Raw genomic sequence first — 25,153 nt, forward strand, 5'->3', positions numbered from 1 at the left:
TCCAATCTAGCCGCCCGTCTATTCCGAAGGGTCTTCTTCGACCGGAACCGGGCGCAGGCCATACACCTGGACTCATCATGATCCGGTGATAAACATTTGTTACACACCGGATGGACATCAACGTGTGGATATTTTGCGTGACATAGAGGACATCTCTTGAAGGGAGTCCTCGATTCCATCTTCGAACGTTGATCGATGGTCGGACCGAAACTCAGTCCGAGAAGGGTGAATAAGTCCGAGAACGAGTATAATAATTTATCGATACCGAACGCAAACAATACCGACGATATCTAAAGGCTTTTGGCCTTAAATATAGTTTTCCTAACTTGAGCTAAGATAAGCACATTCGAACCCAATGGCGGAAAAAAACATTCTGAGGATGGAGAGGATTCCCATGCGCACTGTAGTCCAGGGGAGGAGCCACCTATCTCGTGATACTTCGAAGACTCTTCCAGGACAACAATGTGCAATCATCCGGACCCAACACTATGCGGCGATCTATGCACAGATATGAATTCAGCAGCCCACATGCCTCGAACACTCTTTTATGCCTTATGCACAGCATGTTTTTACTTTTCTGTTTTCACAGCCCAAAATTTTTCACAAATTCAGTAAATTTCATCACAATTATTCAACTATTTGGGGATGTCTGAGTAGTCATGGACATGCTATGAAGACAAATTAAACATTGTAGCATGGTTCTCCTGACAAAATCAAACATTCTATGAGTGATAATATGAAATGATAAAAGCAAAGCCGATCACAGCAGTCTTTTCAGGTCTCCAAATGAGCACCACTAACTATAAGCTTGTCCTGAAATCCAAGCAGCACATACCTGTCACAGACGGAAAGAAGATTCCAACTAAAAGAGTGAAGGAGGTAGCGACGTCTGCAAGAACATAGTCTTGGTTCGTAGCGCCCATAGCATCCACAGATTTGGCAGAGGGCTTCTCGATGATATCACCTTTCTGAAGATAAAAGCTCCACAGGTTCTCTAGAGAGGTCGGATAAAGAATGAAGGACCTAACTAAGCAGCAAACAACTGAGAAAGACAAGACTGCACAGAAAGACACAGTGCAGGCTGGAAGCCAGGGCAAAGTTGCTCTTACCTGTAAATATACCACTTGCCATTCCAGGAATGCCCTCAATGACTGTGACATTGTTATGAACAAAGTATTCATCACAGGTAGCGTTTAGCTGGTTTTTGGAGGGGCAAAATAGGTTCCAGAGTTGAGTGGGCACAGTGATATTATCCTTCTCCTCAGTCTTGGCACAGACATCTATGTGACGCTGGGAGAGTGTACGGTTTCCAAGCAGGCATACACTAGGAGAAAGCAGACAATACATTACAAATTGAGAACAACAGGCGGAAGCGAAAGATTGATATCAGACAGCCAACCGTAGGCAGAAAAAGGGACTAAGAATCAAGATATTTAATTGGGGAGAAAAGATTTATGCATAATTTATGTGGGAAACAGAAGAAAGCAGTTCAAAGAGAAATGGGAATTACGGATATTTGTCTCACCCAAGACTAACAAATTCACTCACAATGGCTAAGTAAGACTAATAGTAAAACTACAGATTTATGTACTAGCTTCCCCAAAATTGGCATTAGATCACACAGAGTGATTTAAACAATGAAATAACAGATTTGATTCTGCACCCACTTAAATGGACATTTATTCACACGTCATAAAGACAGTGAAATCAAAGAGATTGAAAGAGCAGGATAATGAAGCTTAAAATAAGTATCCTAAATTGTGCAATATATTAACACAAGAATGCCCAAAGAATGAAATAATCGAAAACGTGCCTTTTCTTAAACATGCAAATTAACGTGTAGCATGTTTTTTTTTCATAGTAAGCCTCCATTTCTATTGTAATTATATTGTCAAGCCAGACTAGGCTAATTTATTTCTCTACTTCTGCCTTGCCTTCTTTTTTAACTTTCTCCTTAAATAGATGCCTGTAGTGCTTGATTTTCCCGGCTCTTCTGTATTGTAAAGTGACCAGTATGACTTCAGTCTCTTTCCATCCATGTCTAAGGACTAGAGTAGTGAATAGGGCCTATCTGTTAGACACTTTTGACACAATCCCGTGCTCCTACCCATAGCTTAGGGTCTATATACATAGCCTAGGGGATAGATTTGTTAGCCTTGAGGATAACTTGCCCTATAGTGAGGGTATTTCATGGAGCTGTGTTGAATTCAGGCCTGGTAGGCCTCAAACGGGAGAGACTCCATCTTTCTTTCTGCTCCGGCAGCTTGGGACCTTTCTAGAGGGAGGGGGAATGTTTTAGTTATGAGGTGTTATTCGCTCGGAGAGAACCGGTTCAGGCCGGCCCTTATCGAAGGATTGTATTTTTCTTCATGCCGAAGACACTACATCAGGCCGGCCGGCTGGGAAAGTGTCCTTGGTGCGGGGAGGTACAGGAATTTGGTGGGCGGCAGGTTTCGAGCTGGAAATTTCCATGAGGGAATGCACTTCTATATTAGTGAAAGCCTGAGTAAGATAAGAGCACTTGCTTCTAGACCATAGGCGGCATCTGGCCGTTAGCAGAAAAGCTATTACTTATTCCAGGGAAGACAGATGACGAACTTGAATCTAAAGAGGACAGAGTAGCCGACGGGGAAGAGGTTCCAGTGACTCGGAGAGGGAGAAGGGAGCAGACCCACAACTGCAGAGGGGTGACTTCCAGGCGAAGCCGAGGCATAGACGAGAAGGGAACCTAGATGACCATTGAGCACGGGCTACGTACCATAAAGGTGAAGTCGACCCCTTTTTCTTTAGAGTGTACAACCTAACCTTTCACTTTCCTTGCAGGTTGTCTATATATATATATATATAATGTGTTCTGCGAATGTGCATGTGGCATTTAAATAAAGTATTTAGCTTATTGTACGTCAGCATGTGTTGTGTACTTTTGTATAGGAGGATAGTCTATTCTTTTAGTCAGAGTTGCCCCAAAATGAACAGAGGTTAATCCTGGTCAGGTAAGTGGTAACTGGATGAGGGGGAAAACAACCCCTCGAACTAGAGAACAGGGTGTGCTCAACTAATAGTCTTTGTGTGATCTGATATATGGTGATAAGGTAATGATAGGATGAGCTCGTGCTAAGGCTGCCGTTTAGGTAGGAGATTCTGGGTCTGAATGAGGCCGCGAGACTGTGTGTGTTGCTACCGGATGGGTAGGAGATTCTGGGTCTGATTGAGACCGCGAGACTGTGTGTGTTGCTGCCGGATAGGTAGGAGATTCTGGGTCTGACTGAGACCGCGAGACTGTGTGTATTGCTGCCGGATAGGTAGGAGATTCTGGGTCTGACTGAGACCGCGAGACTGTGTGTATTGCTACCGGATGGGTAGGAGATTCTGGGTCTGATTGAGACCGCGAGACTGTGTGTGTTGCTGCCGGATAGGTAGGAGATTCTGGGTCTGACTGAGACCGCGAGACTGTGTGTATTGCTGCCGGATAGGTAGGAGATTCTGGGTCTGACTGAGACCGCGAGACTGTGTGTATTGCTACCGGATGGGTAGGAGATTCTGGGTCTGACTGAGGCCGCGAGACTGTGTGTGTTGCTACCGGATAGGTAGGAGATTCTGGGTCTGACTGAGGCCGCGAGACTGTGTGTGTTGCTACCGGATGGGTAGGAGATTCTGGGTCTGATTGAGACCGCGAGACTGTGTGTGTGGCTACCGGATGGGTAGGAGATTCTGGGTCTGACTGAGGCCGCGAGACTGTGTGTGTTGCTACCGGATAGGTAGGAGATTCTGGGTCTGACTGAGGCCGCGAGACTGTGTGTGTTGCTGCCGGATAGGTAGGAGATTCTGGGTCTGACTGAGGCCGCGAGACTGTGTGTGTATTGCTCGCAGGGCTGTGAAGCCTTGGTATAAATGTATAATAGGAATTCCCTGTCCTTAGGTGGTACATATATATGTGGTTATAAAGGTGCAAAGAGACCCTAGGGAGGGGGTAACGTTCTGTTTTGGGTCAGAAGGGCTCTATTGAGCAGGTTCTACCCAATCCAAAAACCCAAGCAGAACATTTGGCATCACGAACTGTTTACGAAACCTGTGTGCGTTGTGGTTGTCTTGTGTTTGCTTTCGGCGTGTGCGTGGTTTTCTTTTTTTTTTTTTTTTTTTGGGTATATTTGCGTGTATACTTTTTCTTTCTCTTTCTTTCTCTCTTCCTTTCTTTTCTCTGCGTTTCCTTTTCTTTCTTTTTCGCGATGTTTTCTAAGAAATCGAAATCTGCTCTTAAATTGTCCGTTGATATTCCCGGATGGGATTCAACGCCTTATGGTGCCTTGGCCCGAGAGTGGGCTGACTCTACTGGTCTGAGTGAAAATTGGAATTCTTCTTTGGAGTCGGCGGAACCGGCTGACGTGATTACTTGTTTGCAGACGGCACCTGTCTTGAAGGGTGAGGAGGTTCCCGCTTTGGGGCGCAGAGGTTGGGTTATTCTGTCTGCGTATCGGATTCTGCATGAGAGGTTGCTGAAATTGCAGGTCTCTTTTAAGGATGCGGAATCACACCTTGTTGAGATTCAGAATTCTAATACTTTATTGCGGTGTCAAAATAAGTTGCTTTCCGACAAACTTGACACTTACCAAACGGTTGCCGAAAGGGCGGCTGTGCGGATTGCTCGTTATAAGTACAAGAACAGGCGTGGTCGTGTTTCGTCGCGTAAGGTGCGTCTGGTCGTGGCGAAAGCTGGACTGGATTGGAATCCTGATGAATGGGATGGTAATATCTGGGACTCGACTACGTCTTGTTCCTCGGGTGAGGAATGTGCTATGCATGAGTTTTCTCGTTCCCGTCCTGAAAGTAAGTCTACTTCTCGCACCTCTGATGGTGCACCTCGTGATTGCGCTCGTTCTTCAGGCGGGATTGATACTTCTCACACTGACTGTCCCCCTACTAGTACTGCTCGGGCTCCTTGTGATGCTCGTCCCGTTGTTTCTGCGCACCTGGTTTTTCGTCGGAAGTTGCAGCAGTCTCCCAATGCTCCGCAGGGTGTTTCTTTGGACTGTTTGGAAGATTTTACCCAGCAAGAAATTAGTGATATTTTGCAGCGCTTTCGGCAGCGGACTGGTGAGGCTTTGCTCACGTGGATGGTGCGCCTTTATGAACTAGGCGCTGCTGGTATTATGTTGGATACTGGCGATTGTTTGAAGTTTTGTTCTTTGAGTTTAGATTCTACTGTGCAGGATCATTTTCGTAACTATAATGGTGGTGGTCAAATTTCTTTGCTCCAATTGGCGACTGAAAGTTGCAATTTGAAGTATCCTACTGAATCTGACTGGCCTGTCAATGACAAGCCGTGGTATACCTTGCGTGATGCTGCGCAACGTCTTAAGGAGGAAGTGATGAAAACGGCTATTTTTCTGGGCACTGCTGACAGGTTGCTTGATGGGTTGTTGACTTCTTCGGTGCGGAATCGTATCATTCGCTCTTCTCCTGTTGCCTACAAGCAGGTCATGATGACTTTGTTGATGAACCAGACTGGTAATGTACTATCTACGGTGTTGGAGTCGGTACGCCAACTCGGTGAGTTGGGTGAGTGGTTTAAACCTGAACGTCAGTCCCGGTCTGACACTCGTACTCCTGGTGAATATAAATTTACTAGACGTGATATCTTTACTGGTCTTTTGGCTGATGGTGTGCGTCGGGAGGATATTGATGGTGAGACTACTGCTCGTTTGTGGGAAATGTTTCGCAAACGGGGCTTGGACCGGAAGGAGGGTGCCCGGCGTGTTCGGACGACTGAGTGTGATCGTGGTTGTTCTGATGGTAGCGGTGATGATGATCGCCGTGGGCGCTTTGATCGTCGTGATGATCGGCGTCCTGTACGTGATCTGTCCCCTCGTCGAGAGTGGGGCAGGGAGAGAGAGGGGGAAAAGGAAAGGGGGAGAAATGATCATGCTTACAGCAGACGTAGAGATGATAGGGATCAATCCCCTGAATTGAGAAGGAGGGAGGATCGATACAGTTTGGCCGATCGAAACTCGCAGTGCAATGTAGAGGACAGGAATCCATTTCGTAATAGAGATGGATATGAACAGGAGGTACCGATACCCAAGAAACGTGAGAGTCTTTATCCTGATTTGTCCTGGTACACAGAATGCAGTAAGAATGACTAGGAAATAGGTCAAGCTCCGGTACACAGATGGGCTCACAGAGATAATAGACCCTATGTAGATATTGATATTTATTGGAGACATCGTAATATCCAAAGGGCCCGAGCATTAGTTGATACAGGAGCGGAGGCCACTCTTATTCATGGAAAATCAAAGAAATTTACAGGGCAGCCTTTTACTATTACCGGATTAGGAGGAAAAGAAACCCCTGCAGTTCAAACTTTGCTTGAAATGAGAATAGGTAGAATCCCTAGAAAGGAATATTCTGTATTAGTGGTGCCACTTCTAGAATTCATAATTGGAATTGATATTTTGAAGGGAATGACATTGCATCTTGATGATGGGTGTTACCAATTTGGAACGACGCATTATATCTCGTCCAGACCTATACGGGTTGGTCGTTTAAGGATGCCCCCAATACAAGTTCCCCAGGCGACCAAAGTGGTTTGTCAGAAGCAATATCGTATTCCGGGTGGTCATGAAGAGATTAGTACCACCATTCAGGAGTTGGTTGATGCAGGCGTTATAACTCCAGTTACTTCTGCTTGGAATAATCCTGTTTGGCCGGTGCGTAAAAGTGATAATTCCTGGCGCATGACTGTTGATTATCGAGAATTGAACAAACACACGCCCTCTTTGACTGCTGCAGTACCGGATGTTATCACCCTGATTGAAAGAATCCAAACACATCCAGGTACATGGTATGCGTCCATCGATATTGCTAATGCTTTCTTTTCTATTCCAATTGCCCCTGAGTGTCAGGAACAGTTCAGTTTTACGTGGAATGGGCGTCAGATGACGTTCAGAAGTCTCCCTCAGGGCTATGTGCATAGTCCTACGATTTGTCACCGGCTGGTGGCAGAACACTTGATTGAGGTACCAGTTCATCCCAAAATCCAGATATGTCATTATATTGATGATGTTTTGATCCAAGGCGAAACACAAGAGGATGTTCAGACACAATTAGATAGAGTCATTGAGTGTCTGCGTGGGAAAGGTTGGGAGATCAACCCGGACAAATTACAAGGTCCGTCTCAAGCTGTAAAATTTTTAGGTATTAATTGGCATGAGGGACACCGCGAGGTGATCCCTCAAGTTAAACAGAAAATTCTTGATTTTTCGGTTCCGAGGAATAGGAAGGAAGCCCAGAGATTCATTGGTTTATTCGGTTTTTGGCGCCAGCATATTCCTCATTTGAGTCAAATATTGGCCCCTTTGTACCGAGTTACACGTAAAAAGAATGCATTTGAATGGGGTAAGCAACAGCAAGATGCATTTAGTCTGGCGAAAGAGGCAATTCAACATGCTATGGATCTCTGGCCTGTACGTGATGGTGATGTGGATTTGAATGTGTCTGTGCAAGGCCCTTATGCAAACTGGAGTCTGTGGCAGAAACAAGGCAGGTGTAAAGTACCATTAGGGTTTTGGACCAAAAAGCTACCTGATGCTGGTGAGCGTTATACACCCTTTGAGAAGCAGCTACTTGCTTGTTATTGGGCTTTAGTGGATACTGAGCAATTGACTTTGGGACATGACATATTCTTGCGTCCTGAAATTCCTATTATGCAGTGGGTTTTGAGTTCACCAAAAACTCATCGAATTGGGCATGCTCAGGAGGCGAGTGTGATTAAATGGAAATGGTACATACAAGACAGGGCACGTGTGGGTCCGAAAGGAGTTGCGTCTTTACATGAGCAAGTGGCGCAAGCACCATCGACTGAGACTGAGAGTGAGTGTTCCGTACCTTTAGAACAGGAGTCTCCTGTCAAGTGGGGTAGACCTTTTGATGATTTATCCGTCGAGGACAGGAACCATGTGTGGTTCACAGATGGGTCAGCAAAGTTTATTGGAACGACACGGCACTGGAAGGCGGTGTCTTATAATCCGATCACACAGAAACTGTTGAGCACAACTGGTGAAGGGAAGAGTAGTCAGTTTGCCGAGCTCTATGCCGTTTACCAAGTTTTGAAACAGGAGTTACCTGGCGTATGCCACATTTTCACCGATTCCTGGTCCACTGCCAATGGACTGGCTGTTTGGTTGCCGACCTGGCATTCCCATAATTGGAGGTTACACTCCAAAGAGTTATGGGGAAAAGAGTTATGGCAAGAGATTTGGGAAATGCTCCCACAGAGTACTGTTACCATCTTCCATGTGGATGCTCACACCCCAATAGACTCTCTTGACAAATTTTTTCATAATATTGCAGATGAGAAATCTGAAATTGCTGAGGCAGTGGTGGACAGACAAGATCCTGATATTGCGGGATTGGCGAAATGGGCACACCAGAAGGCAGGACACTTTGGAGAGAAGGCCACTAGCAGGTGGGCTGCTGATAGAGGAATTTATATTCCCCTGGATCTAATCAAAAATGTTATTCTACATTGTCCCGTCTGTCAGCATATCAGACAGCGTAAAGTACCTCAAATTGTTAGAGGTCATTTACATCGTGGGAAACTGCCCGCTCAAATTTGGCAGATTGATTACATTGGACCCCTTCCCATGAGTAGAAATTGTCAATATGTTTGTACAATTGTCGATACATATAGTGGTTTGCTGGTAGCTTTTCCATGTAAGCAAGCCACCCAGTTGAATACCATAAAGACATTAGAATTGATTATGATGTATTATGGTGTGCCATTCCAAATTCAATCTGATAACGCATCCCATTTCCGTGGAAGATTGGTACAGGAATTCTGTGTGGAAAATAATATTGAATGGATATTTCATATACCTTACTACCCGCAGGCCTCAGGCCTGGTGGAGAGATTGAATGGCCTGCTAAAGGATCAACTGCGTAAATTAACAGATGACAAGTATAAAAATTGGCGAGACTTTTTACCCCAAGCACTATTGATTCTGAATAATCGTCCTTTTTTTAAATGCTGAATCTCCACTTATGCGTTTGTTTCCCCCAAAGGTTGAGACTATGCCTAATGTAATCAATGAAACTGTGATGTATTGGGAGATTACTTCCGGAGCTCTGGCTCCATGCAGAGCGACCCCAGGGTCGGCAGGCTTAGATTTGCATGCTATGGATGACACCGTTCTGGAAAGTAAAAATCGGGTCATCATTGCTACCGGTGTTGGTATTCATATACCACCGGGGAATTTTGGATTGATCGCCCCTAGATCGGGGCTGGCTGTAAAAGGCATCCAGGTACTTGGAGGGGTCATTGACAGCGACTATCAGGGAGAGATTAAGGTACTTCTGCTAAATAGCAGTGAGAATGACTTGCTGATACACCGCACCGACCGGGTGGCTCAATTACTCATTATGCCTGTTTTCAGTGGTGAAATAATGAAAGGCACTGCCCCAATTTTGCTAACTGTACGAGGCCAGAAAGGCTTTGGCTCTACGGATAACCCTGGGGCCAAGGTTTGGGTGCAATCGCCTAAGAATCCCCCTGAACAAGCAGAGGTTATTGCCACCGGTCAGGATAATACCATTTTGGTTATGAGGCCAGGGAAAGATAGCTGGGAAGCTGTCCCAGCTGATAAATGTTATTTACGAGAATGATTAATGCCTGTATTTGGTTCTTTTTCAGATCATTCTTTGGATTGTTGCTGCAGGATGTGTCGGTACTGGACACCGTTCGGACTACTTCGGAGAGAGAGAAGGGATTCCATCAACCCGGGATGAATTGGGAACCAGGGTGTTGCATTCCTTCAATGCGTGGGACTCGTCATCGAACTTTTGGACGCTCCTGGCGAAAAGAGTGACTGATGCCCCTCACTTCTGTTTGACACCGATGAGATCTGTGCACGATATCCTGGCGACCTGCCTAGTTGCTGTCCCCGCCTCGCTGGAAACCTTAATAAGCATCTTCAACATTTCAAAGGCTCGTCCGAATATTATTCTGGGTGATTTTGCTACTCATGCATATTGTCCTTTATGTACTGAACTGCCGAATGAGCAACTCCCCATCCAATCCCAAATAACTACGTATAATATTACACAAGGCGACCTATGTTTCTTCCTCACATGTAATCCTAATGCAATTTCTGAATGTCTACGTCTCAAGTTAAGAGGCGCCACCTCTTTCACATCTCACGAACGAACTTTGTGTTTCCAGAGGACACCGACGAAATGTATTTCAGTCCAGAACAATATGACTTGCAATAGTTTGGTAGTTACCCCCAGTCACTATCGTGCGATGTTGCTACCTGCCGGATGGCTTTTCTCATGTGGTAATACTTCCTGGCCCTATGTCCCCGCAAACATTTCAGGCGGCCCGTGTGCTATTACTAGGTTAAGTTTGTTGATGTTTTCTTCACATCCAAATGCCAACTCTCGTGTGCTTCGAGATACAGTACTGTTACAGGAGGATTGTGACTCATCTTTGCATTTATATTCCAAGTCTGAATACCTTAGTCTAGCTGTTTCAATTATTGGTGTCCCTGCCTTGGCGGTTTACAATGCCAAATCCATTGGGAAAATGGCTTGCTGGATGGTCAAATCTATTAATCATACTTCTACAGTCTTATCTGACTTGCTATTAGACGCCCAGGGTGAACGTAGAGCCATCTTGCAAAATAGAGCAGCCATTGATTATCTTCTGCTTAAACATGGACATGGCTGCTCAGACTTTGAAGGTCTCTGCTGTTTTAACTTATCTGATCATACACAATCCATTCGTGCGCATATAGATAAATTGCATGATTTAACTAATGAAGTTAGGAAACACATTGATCAGGGCTGGTTTGACTGGCTCTTTAATTGGTTGCCGGACATGCATATGCTACGCCACACATTAGGTGGCATTTTGATTGCTACTGCTGTTCTGATTTCTATCTGTTGTTTTATTCAGTGTATTCCTTCATTGCTTCAATTCTGAACATCTGGTACTAGACATAGATCAGTTAGTTTTGTTTCATATTATTCTTCCACTGATGTCAGTTCCATATAGTAAGATGTATAATAGACTGAAGTCAAGGGTGTAATGTAGTGCTTGATTTTCCCGGCTCTTCTGTATTGTAAAGTGACCAGTATGACTTCAGTCTCTTTCCATCCATGTCTAAGGACTAGAGTAGTGAATAGGGCCTATCTGTTAGACACTTTTGACACAATCCCGTGCTCCTACCCATAGCTTAGGGTCTATATACATAGCCTAGGGGATAGATTTGTTAGCCTTGAGGATAACTTGCCCTATAGTGAGGGTATTTCATAGAGCTGTGTTGAATTCAGGCCTGGTAGGCCTCAAACGGGAGAGACTCCATCTTTCTTTCTGCTCCGGCAGCTTGGGACCTTTCTAGAGGGAGGGGGAATGTTTTAGTTATGAGGTGTTATTCGCTCGGAGAGAACCGGTTCAGGCCGGCCCTTATCGAAGGATTGTATTTTTCTTCATGCCGAAGACACTACATCAGGCCGGCCGGCTGGGAAAGTGTCCTTGGTGCGGGGAGGTACAGGAATTTGGTGGGCGGCAGGTTTCGAGCTGGAAATTTCCATGAGGGAATGCACTTCTATATTAGTGAAAGCCTGAGTAAGATAAGAGCACTTGCTTCTAGACCATAGGCGGCATCTGGCCGTTAGCAGAAAAGCTATTACTTATTCCAGGGAAGACAGATGACGAACTTGAATCTAAAGAGGACAGAGTAGCCGACGGGGAAGAGGTTCCAGTGACTCGGAGAGGGAGAAGGGAGCAGACCCACAACTGCAGAGGGGTGACTTCCAGGCGAAGCCGAGGCATAGACGAGAAGGGAACCTAGATGACCATTGAGCACGGGCTACGTACCATAAAGGTGAAGTCGACCCCTTTTTCTTTAGAGTGTACAACCTAACCTTTCACTTTCCTTGCAGGTTGTCTATATATATATATATATAATGTGTTCTGCGAATGTGCATGTGGCATTTAAATAAAGTATTTAGCTTATTGTACGTCAGCATGTGTTGTGTACTTTTGTATAGGAGGATAGTCTATTCTTTTAGTCAGAGTTGCCCCAAAATGAACAGAGGTTAATCCTGGTCAGGTAAGTGGTAACTGGATGAGGGGGAAAACAAGCCCCTCGAACTAGAGAACAGGGTGTGCTCAACTAATAGTCTTTGTGTGATCTGATATATGGTGATACGGTAATGATAGGATGAGCTCGTGCTAAGGCTGCCGTTTAGGTAGGAGATTCTGGGTCTGAATGAGGCCGCGAGACTGTGTGTGTTGCTACCGGATGGGTAGGAGATTCTGGGTCTGATTGAGACCGCGAGACTGTGTGTGTTGCTGCCGGATAGGTAGGAGATTCTGGGTCTGACTGAGACCGCGAGACTGTGTGTATTGCTGCCGGATAGGTAGGAGATTCTGGGTCTGATTGAGACCGCGAGACTGTGTGTGTGTTGCTGCCGGATAGGTAGGAGATTCTGGGTCTGACTGAGACCGCGAGACTGTGTGTATTGCTGCCGGATAGGTAGGAGATTCTGGGTCTGACTGAGGCCGCGAGACTGTGTGTGTTGCTGCCGGATGGGTAGGAGATTCTGGGTCTGACTGAGGCCGCGAGACTGTGTGTATTGCTACCGGATGGGTAGGAGATTCTGGGTCTGATTGAGACCGCGAGACTGTGTGTGTTGCTGCCGGATGGGTAGGAGATTCTGGGTCTGACTGAGGCCGCGAGACTGTGTGTGTTGCTACCGGATGGGTAGGAGATTCTGGGTCTGACTGAGGCCGCGAGACTGTGTGTGTTGCTACCGGATGGGTAGGAGATTCTGGGTCTGACTGAGGCCGCGAGACTGTGTGTGTGGCTACCGGATGGGTAGGAGATTCTGGGTCTGACTGAGGCCGCGAGACTGTGTGTGTTGCTACCGGATAGGTAGGAGATTCTGGGTCTGACTGAGGCCGCGAGACTGTGTGTGTTGCTGCCGGATAGGTAGGAGATTTCGGGTCTGACTGAGGCCGCGAGACTGTGTGTGTATTGCTCGCAGGGCTGTGAAGCCTTGGTATAAATGTATAATAGGAATTCCCTGTCCTTAGGTGGTACATATATATGTGGTTATAAAGGTGCAAAGAGACCCTAGGGAGGGGGTAACGTTCTGTTTTGGGTCAGAAGGGCTCTATTGAGCAGGTTCTACCCAATCCAAAAACCCAAGCAGAACAATGCCTTTAGAAGATGCTGAACAGTGCTGTAATAAACAAATAGTTCTCGTTTGACATGGCATCTTTGTAGAATGTGCTGACTTTAAAAATGTAATGCTTTTTTGTCTAAGCTACATGTTCTCATTGTATTTAGTTAGATTTTAGTTGCTACATATTCACAAAAATGAATTCTAAACAGTATATTAAAACACTGGTGTATGCAGGAAACTGTGAAGCTCATGACTTAATTCTGTAAAAGTTACAACTAGAATGTTTCTGCTCTAGAATAGTTCATTGTCACACAGTGGAGTTCTGAATAGATAGTCATTTAGACTGTAGGATTCTCGTGGGACCTCAGAGTGAATTTAACGCACATTAATGTTAGCAACTAAGTAGACGACCTGTGGATAATACCTTGCTGACTTTGTACGTTTACCGTGGGAATGAAGAAAGCGGCAGACCATCGGATGATCCTTTTCCACGGTCCGAGATGACCTAACACGGGTGTGGATAGAGACGTGTCTTTGTATTTAATATATGTGTTTCTAGTTAGATTGGAGAGAGTGTTCTTACACCGGCCTCTTGAGCTCGCTCGGACGGCTTTTTTGCTGTCCAAACTGGCCCAGGCTATTTTCTCTGTGACAGTCATTTTTTCTTTAGCCTTTTCCCCTATTTGCTATAAGGTACTGCAGACAGGGATTTTTAAATTCTTAAATGGTTATAGCTACTGAGGTGCCTACTTTCTTAGCTTAACTTCCAGCAGTTGCTACTGCGACTGTTTGCTGATGCTGTTTTGAGAGAGTAAATTCAGACGAGTTTCCAGGACTACTCTTCATGAGGAGTTCAACTACAATCCGATGCTATTTCAATGCTCCTTTAAAACCCACTCTTTTCTGCAAGGACTCTTTATGGGTTCTGGTAGGGTAGAATAGGGACTTAGTATTGTCTTTACAGCACACGCTGTAATGTTCTTGCTTGTCTTTAAGCATTAGTATTTCTTGATATTTCTGTAAACAGATTGATCAAATTTCTAATTTGAATAAAGATACCTAAAACAAAATACTAAACTCTTAAAGACCAATAAATGTTTTTGAACTATATTAAAACTCATTTTTGGCTAAATATCATAAGTTGAGTTTAATGAGATTCTGGTGACTTATGCTTCATTCTGAAACGGTGTCAAAGATCCAGGTGACCTGATGAACAAAGCGCAGAGTTGGAGACTACCTTTGTAAGTCATGGGCTGAAGTGATTTAAATATAAAGTATTTCGCACCAGCAGATGACATCAATCACATGCATGATGAGGATAGGCAGTGAAATCACAGATATGAATCATGTGCCCCGTGAAACGGAGATTGACTCCTTTTGTACAAGAAGAACGACAATGAAATCCTTATTGGTTCATAGTGCGACAAACTGGGACTGGATATCCTGGTCTGGATTCATGCATCTGTACTGCAATTAACATTAGCTTAACATAACATTAAATTAACAGTGAACAAGAAATATTAAACTGAATCCTTGCACCCCTCTTCAATGGAAAATAGGTTACATCGTTGCCCAGGACTATGGCACAGAAATCACTGATTCTACTCCAGTGCCTATTTTGTACATTTTATATACATTGTATGATGACTTGTATACGTACGGAAAGTTAGGTGGTGCAAATGCAGACTTTATTGCTCCAGCATAAATGGCAAGGATGGACACAATCACGCAAGCCAGGAACAAGGAGGCAAACTTGTTGACATACTTGACTCCAACAAAAACCACAAGAGCCATTACCACTAGGAAGATGGAGCCATAGATACGCATGTTATTCAACATGGCTGCTGAGCTCTCTCCATCTTCGTTGGTGTCGAAGATTTTAGCCTCTGGAGCAATGTACACCTGCAAAGACAAGCAGAAAAGGGAAGCGTTAAACTCTAAAGTAAAAAAACTACTTAATATTCCTGACATAATCATAACATTTTGATATGATGGGAGCAGACAACAAATAGTACTATCATATTTCCAAAAATTTAGTACTAACTACTAGTTTGGCCTTCTGTTTTTTGGAACAAGTATAAAGAGCTGAATTTATTCCATTTTTTTGTATTGATTTCAGTACATTACCTGAATCTAAATAGAATATTGTGATCAAACGGAGTAGCAATGTTGTAGTAAGCAGGTTGCTAATGTGGAACAATAGTGAATTTTGCAACGATTTATTGCTTTTTTTATAACAAAGGCTTAAGTAGTAATCAAGCACCTTTAAAGTCATCTAGCCTATAAAGCTTATTGGCCCATACCGAGATCTGCACTTTCGCTTTGAAACAGAAAAAAGAACTCATTCTTCCTGCGGTCACATGAGAAGGCTGTTCCTCTATACAGCATCCCTGAGCTCGAGGTCTATTAACACAGGTATCTTTTCTATCGGCAGGGTATCTTTTAATGTCTCAAGTGAAGTGGTCCTGTCTCCGTCTCCCTTGCTACTGTCAGCCAGTGAGGCTGGGAGAATGCTAGGAGCATGGTGGGTGTGTGCTGGGGCTGGAGGTAAAAGTGAGGACCCTGACCCTGATTTTACACCAAGCTGCTGCGGACATCTGCCCCTGCTGGTGTCAGTTTTACTTCAGCAACCTCAGGCGCAGACCACATGACAAATTGCTAATGTGACGATGTGTAACACCTAGCTTTGGACCCTTTCTGAACACTAAAGGTACATGCCGTTGAAAGTAAAGTTAGAGGGCAGCGATGAATCCACCAGAAAGAGCATTACCAAAGGAAAGCCACTCGTGATGGATATTTCTACCTATGGGTTCCTTATCTTTTGACTCGATACCAAGGCACTACCTCCAAAAAGGGGGTCCTGCGGAGTGGACTTAGACAAGGACCAGCACATTAAATGGCTCTCCCTGCCACAGGCAGTAATGGCCGGTGAAGGTGTAAACTTGTTCTCATGCAGCAGCCTGGAAGATGTTTAACACTAAATCACCCCTAGCCAGCCCCATACTGGTAGCCTAGGCTTTGGTAGAATTAGCCTGAAGGCATTCAAGGGGCTCCCTTTTGGCCAGAGCGTGGCACGTTTTCATGCACAGAGCAATCCTGTACCAGTTTATCTTTCAAGGAGGAGAGTAAGGCCTTCAGAGTCAAACAGGTGGAACGAAGCTCAAAAAGGTTGACGTGGCGCCTCTGGTGCAAGGTCCCTATTATTCACCTAGTCTAGACGGCTGCTCAACCACAGGGACAACTCCTCCATCACTGCACCTCTGAGCCCAAAGCCTATCCAGAAGAAAAGAGTTAAGAATGTGGGTAAAACAAATTGATGTATCTGCTGTTAAGGCCCTTTTCTTCCAATGTCACTCATTAAAGCATATTCTTTATCTCTTTTCATTTCCTGCCCAGGTACTGATTCTTAATACCTTTGTGTCGGCACGACTCAATTACTTGAACTCGATCTATCTTGGTCTTCATAAGTACTTGATCCGTAAATGGTAGTTAGTCCAGAACTATGGCACAAGACTTGCCAAAGGCCTTTACCCAAGGGATCTCATTACACCTGATGTTCATAGTACATTGGTTTACATTTAGAGATCAGATTCTTTTTGAGGTCGTGTGTGGCACACAGAGCTGTCTTTACCCTTGAACTATCACCACATAACCATCATTTTCACTGGAACAGTGTTGCGATCACAGTACAAACAGAAGGAAGCACCTGTATACCTGAAGGACTTGTATATGAAAGTATGTGTTCTTGAAAGTACAGGACACTATCCAGCACCCAGGATCCAAGAGAAAAAAGCCTGGGTTAAAGTCAACATCTTGAACTTGTCCTTCCAAATGAGGTGTTCAGAAGTGGATGGTATCGAGTAGGCTTGAGTCTGGCTTTTTGGGCACCAACAAGTATAGGCAGCAAAACCCACTGCTCTTAATCTACAAAATCCTCTGTATGGCCCCTTCCCCAGTAGAGATTGAACTTCTAGAAGCATAGCCTGATGAATTCTGTAAAAACACAGGTGGGTCATAAAGGGGACCAGCAGTAAAGGGGAGGATGTAACCATGCTGAATAACCTGCAGCACCCACAGGTCTGAAATAATTGCATGCTAGTCAGGAAAAAATGTATTCGGCCTCTTATTACCTGTGCATGACCATGAAAGTGGGAATCAAAGACGCTTGGCAGCAGTCACAGCAAGTCATGACTGCCATTTTTGGTGGTGGTCACTGTCTTAGCTACCAAATCATCCTGTGGAGCCGTGAAATGGCTGCTTGTTGTATGGTGTACAAGGGCTGCCACTGGGAACAGGCAAAACTCAGAGTATCCTCTAAATTTCTAGTATTGCTAATAGAATTGATGGTGACAAACCCCCAGAGCAAGATATAGCAAGATTGTCTTTGAAGTGCTCTAAGGCAGAGCCTGCCTTTTATCCAAAGAGCTTTGAGCCGTCAAACAGCAAATCCATAAGCGATCCTGTGGTTCTCAACCAGGCATTAAGCCTGATCACTACACTATTGCCCATGGTGCAACCCCCAAAGTCTGTCATGTCCATGCCGGCCCTCAAGGCACACTAAGCTGGATGGTGTCCATCTTGGATGGTCTGAGAGAAGGAATTCCTTCCTACATTTGTCAGCGATGGCCAACAAGAGCTCACTAGCTATATACCAAAGGGCATATGTATAGTGTTCTAGCAGGCAGATGGCATTCAGGAACCTCAGAGCCAAACTAGAGGGAAGAAGACTCTTTCCTGAATGAGTCAGTAGGCTTAGATTCCATTTCTGGCAGCGCAATATGCAATGCTGTGGGATTTATTTTGTGGGTAGAGGGCAAGCTCTCGGGAGCTTGCTCAGAAAAGCTGGGTCTCAACGGGTAGGCCTATAATGGCTAGACACTGGAAGGCCTAAGAGGGGAACCAAACATGGTTTAGACCAGGTCGCCATTAACGCTTCTGCCAAAGCCTCGTTAAAGGACAGCAAGGTCTCTCAAGGAGCAAGACAAGACTCCAAAATGTCATTCTGTAAATTTGCCTTTGTCTGTATATCTATAGTAGGTAGCTGAAGGCTTTATGCAGATGGAAAAGAAGTAATCTCCTCAGTAGGAAGCAGTGGGATCGACAGCAGCCTGTGGAGTTCTGGGCATAAAGTGATCAGCCTTGGAATGGGTTCCGAGTAGGATGAAGGGGGCGGAAACAGTGCATTTGAGTGCCAACTGTGCAACTTCTCCTTGACGAAGAGTTAAAAGATTGCGACAAGTTCAGCATGAACCTCTTGCGTTCATGGCAAAACTAGTCTCTCTATTTTCTATTCCACTTACTCGAGGATGGTGACGTGGAACAGGACCGGGCGGGACGAAGTGGGAGTACTGTCTTTAGCAAAGTACAATTTTACTTAACATTCGCTAAAGGCTTTCAGGTGCATCAGAAAACATTTTTCGCAGGACCTGGAGTTGTCCTTAGACATTTGCCAAACTTCATGTGAATCCGTGACTGATATATGCTTCCTGTAGTTGATCCACGTTTCAAAGCCAGTGGTTTTTGGCAACTGCCTCATCCCTAGCACACCATCTAAGAAAACCAATTATGAAATCATTGAAACGCAGGAAAAAGTTGGGAGCAGGGCTCCAGATCTGCATTGACGGACATGGGAAAAACAGAACTGAAATCAGGATGCAGGGGGATTGCCATATATAGGGCTCCATGTCTTCCCTTTCAGGGGTGCTCTGAATTTACCGCAGAGCCAGATGGAGTCACCTATAAGTGCATAGGAGTTATTCAAATGATAAGTACCAAATCCTGTCTGGTGCCTGGGGAGAATTCAAAGGGTGTGTGAGAGTTGTGATTAGAAGTATCCATGAAAACAATAGTTTAAAAGGGGTCTTGATTCAAAGAGAGAGGTTAAAAGGCAGCCTTTATGGGATGTTGAGTGGTGACGTGAATGGAGCACGCCAGGTGCTGTCAATGTGCTGTTGGTTAAATGTATTCTTTGTGAAGAACGCATTGATAAAATTGCACTTGTCTGTTACATGTGACATCTGTGGGTCTAACAGATGGTTGCTATAATGGTTGACTGTCTTGAAGAAGGGTCGGCTTCTGTTGGAGTCTTCAATGATAGTATTGATGCAGTATTTTGCTTCTGCTGATATGAGTTGTCTGCAGGTCGTGCAAAGGCAATTGAGTGGGGCAAGGTCGTCAGGGCATCGACCTATCTTCCCTTTCATGCCTACAAACGGTGCACTACTTGTTAGATGGGTTCCTGGATTACCAGGGTGCTGTTTGTTACTTTTGAGCTTGAACGTTTTCATTGGAGGAAGGATGTTTACAGGATTGGCCAGCAATATTTTCAAGTTGTTGTAAAGGAAACTCATGGCAGATGCTTGGGGGGTGGTGTTGACTGAAGGGTTTCAGCTGTAGGTTGCTGATGAAGAAGTGCCTGAAGAATATTTACATTTATTGTTATTTAGCTGCCTTTTATGTATTGGGTGGATGGAAAAACGGGTTTTGGGGGTGGGAAGATGGCCAGTCAACACCAGGAGTTGGGAATGTTTGCACTGAATGCTTGGTAGTCTTGAGAGGAAGAGGTCTACGGTCTTCACCATGAATTGGTTTGGTGACATGCTGTACCTTGCTGAGTATTTCTATGTTGAGAAAGGCGTGTCTAAATATATTTGTGCTTTGGGTTGTCAGGGAGGTCGAAGTCTGAGCAGGGTAGTATAGGTATTTTAGATAGATGGGATAGTGAGAAGGTCAGAGAACTGAAGAGCACCCTGGTGGCAGAGAGTAGGAAGTGGCGTGTGAGACCCTCCATGGTCCTGAGTGTCACTTGTTTGCCTATGGGGCGGAGCCTGGAGGACCTGTGGGTGACAGAAAGGCCTAACCCTTTCTGTGGGCATACTGATTGTTGTACCCTGTGGGCACAAAGGTAAATAGTATGAAAAATGATGTGGTAGCAAGCCAGGTTGCAGTTGAATTTTCATCAGCGATCTGCTTTTCTTCCATTTTTTTTATATTAGCCAATGATGCACTTGTTGTCAGAGACGTCTTTGGAGCAGTATGCAGTCCACTTCTTAGGTTTGAACTAACATGATTTTATTGGTGCTTGAGTCTTTATATGGTTACCTAGGAATATGTTAGAGTTACTGGGAACTAGCAAGTGTTTGCTGGAACAATGTTAGAGCGATGAATTGTGGGCTTTTTATTTTATTCCTACCTTAGTAGGAGGTGAGATGCAAATGTGGAGTTGTGATCAGCTTATTTTAAATTGCTTCTAATGTGCGAATTAGACAGGCCACACGATGAGCTGAAAAGGGACCTGGTCTGCTAAGAGTATCTGGTACAGCCTAGTGTGGCCTTTTATAGTATGTGACTTCACCGTGGATTCAACCTTGCAAGACCTACTACAGATGTCACAAAAGCATTCACAATGTATAATACATTGTGAAGTATGAATCAGTGGTTTACGCCCATGCTTCAGTATCTTGTGAGGACAAATGTCTCTCAGGTAGTCTTAAGTCTTGCTTCCTCAAAAAATTGTTTAAATAATTTTTCAGAAAGCTGGTGAAAATTCTTCAAACATACTAACAGGGTATGATCTATCTCTGTTCATAATGTTAAATGCGTTCATATTAAATATATTATGATTTGTTTAATTTTGCCAGTTGTATGCAAAACATTGGGGCAGATTTCTAAATGAGTGATTGATGAGGTAGTGTGTTCTGGGTGGAAGGACAGGACTGATATGTTAAAAAATCGATTACTACTAGAAGATATCTTTATCTATATTTTCAAGCCATGAAAATGTTTGTCATTATACTATCATATTGTTTTAGTTAACAGAAGATCACATTCTCAATGATATCCTGGTCAATGAAAGAATTTACAGTTCACGAAGCAGTGAGGGACATATATTTCAGAAACCGGGACACTGAAGTGGCACCTGTGTTTTAGAAGCAGGAAACTCCGGGATGGACTTAGTGATTCTTTCTGGTAATGGGACTTTGGTTATCGGATCTGTGGACTACAAGCTATCATTTAGCAAAGCTTACACGTAGCCTTTCTTTGCTTATTTGTGCTTTTTGTAGACTAGGTTTCAGATTGGAATGTTAAGTACTGTTTTAATTGTGATACTCTGACCTCTCAAAGGAAGTAAATTACTTTTCAGCCATTAGCAAACAGTTGAAAGAGTAGAATGTAATAGTAATGGTCATTAACATATGATAATTCGGATTATTTACTATTATAGAGAGATTTTAGAATTATTATTCTCCTTTGCTGTGATTTACTTGTTTGAGTCTTGCGACTAGCCTGTGTATCAAAAGCTTAAGCTTAACTGTAAATAATGTTTGGAGTTAATAAGCTTAACCAACTACCCATGTCTTTTAAGCCTCTGTACAACTGTTACATTTAGTAAAGACATTTACTGTATGTTGTTTCTTTTTATCTATGCAATGATATTAATTAGCTGGTCGATAAACTAATTTGCCTCTTTCTGGCAGTAGTAGAACCTTGAATAATCTAGTGTCCAGACCTACTCAAATGAAGACACTCTTGATACAACATACTAGTTCCACTGTGTTCAGAACGCGAGGATAGCTTAACCCTGTGGTGTGATAATGACTGGTACGCAGATAAGAAGTCACACTAAGTCTGTCAGCTCAAGGATTCCTCTAGAATATATTGAATATTTGTGTATGCAGAATTGTAATAGAAGAGAGCCACACCACAGGGGTAACTGGGTCTTAAACATTTCTGGGCTTCAATTTAAGATGAGGGAGAATAATCAAAAACCAATTAATCCATCAAGGGCTGTTGAAGAGGGGAGACCCTCGGTCAGTGATCAGCTCTCCCCCCGCAGCTCCGCTCGTACCCTCTCTGCCCTGCAGTCCCATACAGGCAGGGTTCAAGACCTCTCCCTGCTCGCACTCGCATTTTTATTTTAATTTCCCGCACTCACATTTTATTTTAATTCTCTTGCCTTATTTTATTCCTGGCATTTTCGATATATTTCTTGGCTCGCTCACTTGCTTCTTGACTTGCCTGCCTACTGCCCTTCTGGGCTTGCTTTCCCCACTCCCCCCGTCGTCCATATTCGCCGCTAGTGCGCTTCTTTTCCCGCCATAACCCGTCCCGCTCCCGCCTCCCAGCCGCTCGCCCATCCCCTACTTAAATGGCGACCGCTGAGGGGAGCGCGAGCTAGACCCCTGACTCTCGGTCAGTGATCAGCTCTCCCCCCCGCAGTTCCGCTCGTTCGCGCTCTGCCCTGCAGTCCCACACAGGCAGCGTTCGAGACCTCTCCCTGTTCGCACTCGCATTTTTATTTTAAATTCCCTCACTCACATTTTATTTTAATTCTCTTGCCTTATTTTATTCTTGGCATTTTCGATACATTTCTTGGCTCGCTCACTTGCTTCTTGACTTGCCTGCCTACTACCCTTCTGGGCTTGCTTTTCCCGCTCCCCCCGTAGTCCATATTCGCTGCTAGTGCGTTTCTTTTCCCGCCATAATCCGCCCCGCTCCTGCCTCCCAGCTGCCCACCCCTCCCCTACTTAAATAACGTCCGCTGGCACGCCGAAGGCGTACCTAAGGCAACCCATCTGCGCCCATCCGCGCCTGGACCGCGCCCAGCGGCAGACCTCCTAGTCCCCGCAATAGCCACGACAACCGACGATGCTACGACACAGACTTCCTCTATGGACTCAACACCAAACGATCATCAAACTGCTTCCAGGCCAGCCTGATACTCACCCACGGACCCTTCTCCTGCCGACACTGCAGCTTCTCCAGCCGCTGAACACCAGCATGCCCCGCCCCACCCGTCAAGACAGGACGCAACCACCTCAGATGCTTTCTACTCAACACCCCTCCGTCCACAAGCACGCCATCGAACTCTGGGACCTACTCAACTCAGCCTCCCCAGACGTCGCCTTCCTAACAGAGACCTGGCTGAACTCCTCCTCGGCACCCAACATTGCCACTGCCATCCCAGATGGCTACAAGATCACCAGGAGGGACCGCAACAACAGAGCTGGAGGAGGAATTGCCATCGTCTACAGGAATACCCTCAGAATCTCGACCAGCACAGCAGACACCTCCAGCACCACCGAACATCTCCACTTCCAGATCCACATCGAACCCAACACCACCCTCAGAGGAACAATCGCCTACAGATCCCCGGGGCCCCGGCTACAGTTCATCGACGCCATCTCCGACATCGTCAGCACGCAAGCCCTTGCATCCACAGACCACATCCTCCTCGGAGACCTGAATTTCCACCTCGAGAAAACCGACGACAGCAACTCCTTCGCCCTGCTAGACAACTTCGCCAACCTCTGACTCAAACAGCTCGTCGCGGTCCCCACCCACACCACACACGCTAGATCCCATACTCTCCGCCAGCAAACACATCACCTTCAGCCACACCGCCGAACTCCACTAGACCGACCACCACTGCATCCACTTCACCTTCGAGAAACCCACCACGCAGCACCACCCGCAATGAATCCCCAACCGCAGCTGGAACAGGATCACCGAAGACCAGCTCATCACCACCCTCACCCACAACCCACCTACCAACACCACCTTACACATCCGCCCACAACCTCAGGCAATGGATGGACGACTGCGCCAACACCCTCGCCCCGATTAACAAACCCTCAAACCGACGTACAGACAGAAAGACTGGCTGGTTCACTACCGACCTCCAGGAGTCCAAGCGGAATTGCCAAAAACTCGAGAAGTGGCACCATGAGCAGACACCGGACAACCACGCTGCCCTCAAGGACACCAGCCGCAAGCACCACCAACTCATTCGAGCCACAAAAAGGACCTCCTTCCAGGAACGTATCAACAACAATGCACACAACAGCAAAGAGCTCTTCAATGTCGTGAAGGAACTCTCCAACTCCAGTTCCAGCGCAGACATCCCACCATCACAAGACCTCTGCGACTCACTAGCCTCCTTCTTTCACCGCAAGATCGCAGACATCCACGACAGCTTCAACACCCAAACCCTACCAACAGCCGCTAACACCACTGATTCTCCACCCCCCAGCCTCACCAACCTCCTAGTCTCCTGGACCCACGTCAACGACGACGATACCATCAAGACCGTGAACACCATCCACTCCGGCTCACCATCCGACCCTTGCCCTCACCACATCTTCAACAAAGCCAAACGCATCATCGCTCCCCAACTCCGGAAGATCATCAACAGCTCCTTCGAGACCGCCACATTCCCGGAAAGCTGGAAACACGCCGAGGTCAACGCACTACTCAAGAAACCCACAGCGGACCCAAAAGACCTTAAGAACCTCCGGCCCATCTCCCTGCTCCCGTTCCCGGCGAAAGTCATCAAAAAGATCGTCAACAAGCAACTGTACCACTTCCTCGAGGAGAACATCATCCTGGACCCGTCCCAATTAGGATTCCACAGCAAGCATAGCACAGAAACTGCCCTAATCACTGCCACCGATGACATCAGGACCATGCTGGACAATGGCAAAACCGCGTCCCTCATCCTCCTGGACCTCTCGGCCGCCTTCGACACAGTCTGCCACCACACCCTCCGCACACGCTTCCACGACGCAGGAATCAGCAACAAGGCCCTGGGCAAGATCACCTCCTTGCTCACTGACAGAACCCAGAGGGTCCGCCTCCCCGCATTCCTCTCGGAAGCCACCAAGATCATCTGCAGCGTGCCCCAAGGATCATCCCTCAGCCCTACCCTTTTCAAGGTCTACATGGCTCCACTCGCCAACATCGACCGCTCGCACAACTTCAACATCGTCTTCTACGCCGACGACACCCAGCTGATCCTCTTACTCACCATGGACCCCGCCACTGCCAAAACGAACTTCCACGAAGGACTGAAGGCCGTCGCCGACTGGATGGAGAACAGTCCCCTGAAACTGAACTCAGGCAAGACGGAGGTCCTCCTCCTCGGCTCCTCCCCCTCCGCCTGGGACGATTCCTGGTGGCCGGCCATGCT

The 25,153-nt window shown here is 45.7% G+C and overlaps 1 protein-coding gene across 2 annotated transcripts in view; it reads right to left on the bottom strand.

Annotated features, from left to right (window-relative positions):
• Positions 1–25,153, bottom strand: part of LOC146869314 (solute carrier family 12 member 6-like) — an 818,593-nt gene that overhangs the window by 461,104 nt on the left and 332,336 nt on the right. For both annotated transcript variants that reach the window (XM_085648043.1, XM_085647962.1), the window contains 3 exons: positions 14,846–15,087; positions 1,110–1,324; positions 836–994 (listed from right to left, as the gene is read on the bottom strand). In XM_085648043.1, coding sequence (XP_085504169.1) covers positions 836–994; positions 1,110–1,324; positions 14,846–15,087 — 616 coding nt within the window. The remainder of the gene's footprint in view (positions 1–835; positions 995–1,109; positions 1,325–14,845; positions 15,088–25,153) is intronic.

The sequence above is a fragment of the Triturus cristatus genome, chromosome 1_1 (assembly GCF_964204655.1).
Source record: "Triturus cristatus chromosome 1_1, aTriCri1.1, whole genome shotgun sequence".
Classification (NCBI taxonomy): domain Eukaryota; kingdom Metazoa; phylum Chordata; class Amphibia; order Caudata; family Salamandridae; genus Triturus; species Triturus cristatus.